The 6,000-nt window shown below is 41.4% G+C and overlaps 1 protein-coding gene across 4 annotated transcripts in view; it reads left to right on the top strand.

Annotated features, from left to right (window-relative positions):
- Window positions 1-381: 381 nt before the first annotated feature.
- prdm5 (PR domain containing 5) overlaps window positions 382-6,000 on the top strand; it is a 30,504-nt gene continuing 24,885 nt past the window's right edge. Inside the window, exons 1-7 of one of the 4 annotated variants that reach the window (XM_010872133.3) lie at window positions 382-639; window positions 1,461-1,544; window positions 2,150-2,272; window positions 3,495-3,663; window positions 3,813-3,999; window positions 5,513-5,608; window positions 5,820-5,941. In XM_010872133.3, coding sequence (XP_010870435.2) covers window positions 541-639; window positions 1,461-1,544; window positions 2,150-2,272; window positions 3,495-3,663; window positions 3,813-3,999; window positions 5,513-5,608; window positions 5,820-5,941 — 880 coding nt within the window. In that variant the 5' untranslated portion in view covers window positions 382-540. Of the gene's footprint in view, window positions 640-1,460; window positions 1,545-1,707; window positions 1,893-2,149; window positions 2,273-3,494; window positions 3,664-3,812; window positions 4,000-5,512; window positions 5,609-5,819; window positions 5,942-6,000 lie in introns of those variants that run through there. The other 3 variants (XM_010872131.4, XM_010872130.4, XM_010872132.4) reach the window with 3 other exon arrangements.

The following is a 6,000-nucleotide window of genomic DNA, read 5'->3' as shown; positions in this document are numbered from 1 at the left end:
AATAGCCTGAATCAACGTTAAACTATAAACAATCCTAAACAGTAATTAATGTCAGCTGTTATGAGCCTATCATGCCTTGTTATTTAATGATCTGAATTAATCAAAGACTAATGTAATGTCATTGTGAACATGTGAATTCAAGTTCCTTAATTATTGTCTGCAATCTTTCAACCTGTCTAATAAGCCTACATTTATCAAAGGCATATTAATAAAATAAAATACATGAACAATACAAATAACATATTGATTCTATCTATGCTCAACTTGAGGTATGTCACAACTGTGTGGTTACCAAAGTTTAAGTGCACAAGCATCCTTCACTAAACATTTACCTCCAGGCTAAGGTTCTGGTAACATAATTTCCACCAATCAGGGCGCTCTGTTACAGTCTCGCAGCAAGCGCAACATGGAAGTTTAACCTGGACCAAATTACGGAGAAGCAACTCGCTGAAAACGCTTCCGTCTGCGCGAAAATAGATATTTATTACATTTCCTACCGACGTAGATTTTTCTAGTCACTTTAGGAATTAATTTAAAGTAATGACAATGTTGGGTATGTATGTCCCAGATAGATTTTCTCTGAAATCCTCTAAGGTCCAGGATGGAATCGGGCTTTACACGGCGAGGCGAGTGAAAAAGGTTTGTTCTTTTGGACAGGACAACTTTGTATGTTTTGGGCATGAAGAAACTTACCAACGTGTGAAACTCATTCGGTGAATCGTAGAAATAGGCAGTTTTCTGTTCGCATTTTGTATTATTTTGCGAGTCGCTCCAAAAATCGTAGCATACCCGAGCAGCTCTGACGTGAAGTGCCACGTAGATACTGAAGCTGAGATTTCTGGACTAGCTCACTGCACAATGCTCACTTAGAACTCTTTACACCGTAACACATTGATACATTGTTTCATTGCATATCGCACCGAACACTTTCTCATATAGGCTAAGTTTCCTATACTGTCATTTAAATGTAATACTCAAAATGAAAAAGGTGTAATATGCTACTATAAGCAACAGTACAATAACGAAGTTGAAAATGTTGCAAGCAAAGTTCAAATAAAGTTACATTCATTTGAAAAAGTTATGACTGCAAAAGAACACATTACCTATTAATTTGGTAATCTCACATTGTTCCAAGCTTTGAACATGAATGCTCCATTCATGCGAAACACGTCTTGACCACACCCCCTTTCGTTGGATGTTTGAACAAGGCTATTATTACTAGAATGTCCAATGCGAAATGTATAGGATTGATTCATGGACAGCACTCATTATAATAATTCTTTATAGTGCTGAGGTAATACTACTACTGCTTCTACTACTGCAAAATACATTTTAGTATCCATTTATCAAGTCTGTCGCATAGCTTATATCTGGCATGCGTTTACATGTAGAAAACTCGGAAGACAATAAAAACGAATATCCCATATCCTAAAATCTTGACAATGTGTGTTTTCTTCAAGGGGGAAAAGTTTGGCCCATTTGCTGGAGAAAAGAAACTGCCAAGTGAGCTGGATGAGACCACGGACACCAGACTGATGTGGGAGGTGATCGTAACCCAATCTACTTCAACTCCTCTTAAACACTTCAGTCACATCATGTCTCGTCATAAGCACAATACATGTGTTAAATAAGTATGGTCTACTGTTTATAATACGTATTTCATTCCGTGTGGGTCTGTCATTTTTTCATTTTGTGGCAGTTCAGATACAATACAGGTGATGCTTAATTGGAGCAGCTGGTGTGGTGCACACACACGTGCACTGCTTGTAGAGTCTTGTTTTTGTAATGTGCCTAAATTCCACCCACGTCTTTTGCCACGTCATTCAGTGTGCCATTATGTTTAAACTTTAATGGCCAATTGGAGGTTTAGAATTTATTTTAAATACAGACAGGTTTTGTGAGATTCTATGTTTATTTGCTGTGTAGCTTACTTTGAATTGACAGTATAATCATCTAGTAACCTATATCTGTCAAGTTATGTTGAATGGAACCACATTGTTTTATATCAAAGGGTTCATGGAAGCTGTGATTTAGTTGGTAAAACCGCATCTCCCGATGAACACAGAGCTAGATATGAGGACGCTGGGTTTGTTTATGTCAGCCAACAATATTCAACCTTCTTGATGGGTACATTTGTTTTCTGTTTCAGGTCCGAGGTAATAAAGGCGATGTGCTTTATGTTCTGGATGCCAGTAACCCTCGGCATGCCAACTGGTTGCGTTTTGTCCATCAGGCGCCATCGCAAGAGGAGAAGAATCTGGCAGCCATCCAGGTACAGACCTTCTCTGGAGATAGTGACACTCTCAGACTGATATATACAGGGACGAAGGCGAAGAGGTCTCTTTATCAGCACACATCTGAGAGGAGAGAGAAAGGGAAAAGAAAGAGGGATTAAGAAATGACGGTGAGACAGAGATGGAAAGAAGCGGGGAGTCAGAGAGAAAGTGGTTTAGGAATAGGAGAGGCGAAGAGATTATAAATAATTAGTTGAGTTGAGAAGGATAGTGTGAGTAAAATCAAGATTGGGAATGTGGTTGTCTTTGTTTTGTCTGCTTGTGCAGGCTTGTAGGGTTGCACCATGTGCTACTGATTGTGCCTGCCATATCAGACGGAGATGTGAAAGTGATTTTGTTTGATGACTGTAGAAAACGAGGCACCTTTCACAGCTGCAAGTATACCTCCCTCTCAAAGTGTCCAACCCTATTAGGAATTCTTCTCTAGTGCCATGTGCAACCGTTATATTGTAACAGATGAACATCCTTCACTTAACAAGAACCATAACTGAAAAATGTCAGTCCCTGTGATTATAATTAGATGAATTATATCCATAAAGCCACAAACACAGAAAACACAGGAATACACAATCAGATCCAGTGGCCAAGGTTATATACACACACACACACACACACACCCAAAAACACACACTGCACTGCTTAGCCTGGGAAATCTCAGCCCTCTAAGAATGTAATTCTTCACTAGAGGAAGGTGAAAACCAGCGTTAGGATGAACAGGACCTAAGGTCCTCTGGCTGTGGTTCGGTCATTAATGCCAGAGTGCTAAAAGTGATCCCTTATTCAAAGGTCATTCGTGTGTGTTGGAGCTCTGTGTTCCATCAAAAGTGACATTTATAGAATTTTGTTCTCTGTTAAATTAATATATATGTGCATTTATGAATCCCAAGCCAAAGGAAATGGACACTTTCATTAGAGTGTGACCTTTCAGGATATGGAAGTTAATGACAACATGTTTAGGATTTGGAAGGTCTGACCTCTGACCTCAATCAAGCCTCTGCAGACGAGTGTCTAGGCTTAATGAGTTCAACCTTCAGCTACCCCCTTTCTCCCTCTGTGTATGTGTGTATGTGAGTGAGAAGAAAGTATTTGTATGTATGCCCGGCTATATTTCTCATTCATATTCAACCGGTGCGCATGATATTACAGTACGCTACCTTCTGTTAATTACCATAGAATGTTGAGTTATCTTACTGGTCTCAGGACGGAGAGAACATCTTCTACCTGGCTGTAGACGACATAGAGACCGACACAGAGCTGCTGATTGGCTACCTGGACAGTGACATGGAGGAGGAGGAGGAGGAGGAGGATGAGGAAATCATAAAAGAAGAAGACGAAAACAGCAAAGAGGCCAAACATCTCGTTGAAATGGGTACATGCATGTTAAAGTAGTACATGGCCAATTTTGAATAGGTCCCAGATAAGTGTGTGAGGTGTGTATTGTAAGTCCATGTTCCTCTGTTTGTGATTGTAGCAGCAGGTGTGTAGTGTGTCTTTGTAATGTCTATGCATTTTTGTGAGTGTGTACAGACCTGGTGATCAAGAAGGAGGACCACCCATGCCTGTTGTGTGAGAGCAGCTTCCCGAGCGAGGAGATCCTTGCGGCCCACCTCCAGAGCCTGCACCAGAGACCGAGCACAGAGGAAAAGGACTACAAGTGCCGAAACTGTGGCAAGAAGTTCCCCATCAGACAAGCCCTACAGCGCCAGTGCGTAGCCTTGCCTTATCTCTGTACTCTGCTTCTATCGAGCTGCACATACACTTCTGTTAAAAAATGTGGGGGTCACTTACATATGTCCTTGTATTGCATGAAAACATAAATTAACTGAGTTTGAATAGAAAATATATAGCAAATGAATACGAAACATTGTCATTGACAATGGTTAGAAATAATGTTTTTTAATTGAAATAATAATTGTGTGCTTCGAACTTGCTTACGGAAGAATCCTCAATTTGCAGATATTACAACCTTTTAGACCTTTGGCATTTTAGTTGTCAGTTTGTTGAGGTAATCTGAAGAGAATTCACCCCAGGCTTCCGTAAGCACCTCCCACAAGTTGGATTTGCTTGATGGTCTCAAGATGCTCCCACAACAGCTCAATAGGGTTGAGATCCCTTGACTGTGCTGGTCACCCCATAATAGACAGAATACTCTTTCTTCCCTAAATAGTTCTTGCATAGTTTGTAGCTGTGCTTTGGGTCATTGTCCTGTTGTAGGAGGAAATTGTGTCTAATCAAGGGAGCCGTCCACAGGGTGTGGCGGCATGGTGCTGCAAAATGGAGTGATAGCCTTCCTTCTTCACAATCCCTTTGACCCTGTTCAAATCTCCCACTTTGCCACCACCAAAGCACCCCCAGACCATCACATTGCCTCCACCATGCTTGACAGATGGTGTCAAGCACTTCTCCAGCATCTTTTCATTTGGTCTGCATCTCACAAATGATTTTCTTTGTGATCTGAACACCTCAAACTTAGATTTGTCTGTCTGTAACACTTTTCCAGTCTTTCTCTGTCCAGTGTCTGTGCTCTTTTGCCCATCTTAATCTTTATTTTTATCGGCCAGTCTGGGATATGGCTTTTTCTTTGCAACTCTGCCTAGAAGGCCAGCATCCTGGAGTCACCTATTCACTGTTCAAGTTGAGACTGGAGTTTTGTCGATACTATTTTGTGTAGCTGCCAATTGAGGACCTTAATTAGACACTCAAATGTGTTTGTCCTCTTGCTCAGTTGTGCACCTTGGCATCCCACTCCTCTTTCTAATCTGCTTAGTGCCAGTTTGTGCTGTTCCGTGAAGGGAGTAGTACACAGCATTGTACAAGATCTTCAGTGTCTTGACAATTTCTCGCATGGATTATCCTTCATTTCTCAGAACAAAAATAGACTAACATGGAAACACAGGACTAATGGTTGCTGATAAAGGGCCTCTGTATGCCCATGTAGATAATCCATTAATACTCAGCCTTTTCCAGGCACAATAGTGATTTATAACTTTTAGTTCTACTCTGTACTTCTGATAAATTTGATGGTATTTTAATGGACAAAAATATGTGCATTTCTTTAAAAAAAAAACAAGGACATTTCTAAGTGACCCTAAACGAACGGCAGTGTAGATATGCAGTGCAACTTTCAGTGTTGGTTGTTTCCTGGTTTGGGACTGTTGCCTTTTACTATATTTCTGTCTATATGCTTTTATCTGACTGAATGAGTTGGTGTCTCCCAGTGTCCTCCACTGCGCCGAGACCCTTGGTCCTTCAGGAGAGCACAGAGCGCATCACCAGTGTTCACTCTGTCACATCACCTTCAGCTCAGAATCCAGGTACACTGCCCAACAGCCCACGTGGTCCCGGCATGGGACATGCTTCAAAAGACCGATGCATGGGACTGTTGCCTTATGGCTATGACTAAATGTGACTGTGTTCCCTGACTGTGTTCCCTGACTGTGTTCCCTGACTGTGTTCCCTGACTGTGTTCCCTATCTGGATTCCTTATCTGGGTTCCCTGTGTGTATTTTCTGTCTGTGGGTGTAGTTATGACCAGCACAAGGAAGCGTGTAGAGGAGATGCCAGATTCATCTGTAAGGCTGAGAGCTGTGGGAAGAGGTTCAAGAGTAAAGATGCCTTGAAGAAACACAAAGGGAACGTCCACACAGGTGGGTACAGACATTGAACCCTTGCTGCCGATGAACAAAAAAATCTTATCAGGTCCCAG

This window comes from Esox lucius, chromosome 8 (assembly GCF_011004845.1).
Source record: "Esox lucius isolate fEsoLuc1 chromosome 8, fEsoLuc1.pri, whole genome shotgun sequence".
In the NCBI taxonomy this organism is placed as follows: domain Eukaryota; kingdom Metazoa; phylum Chordata; class Actinopteri; order Esociformes; family Esocidae; genus Esox; species Esox lucius.
The sequence above is the reverse complement of the archived record's forward strand: the minus strand, read 5'-3'. Positions and strand labels throughout refer to the sequence as shown.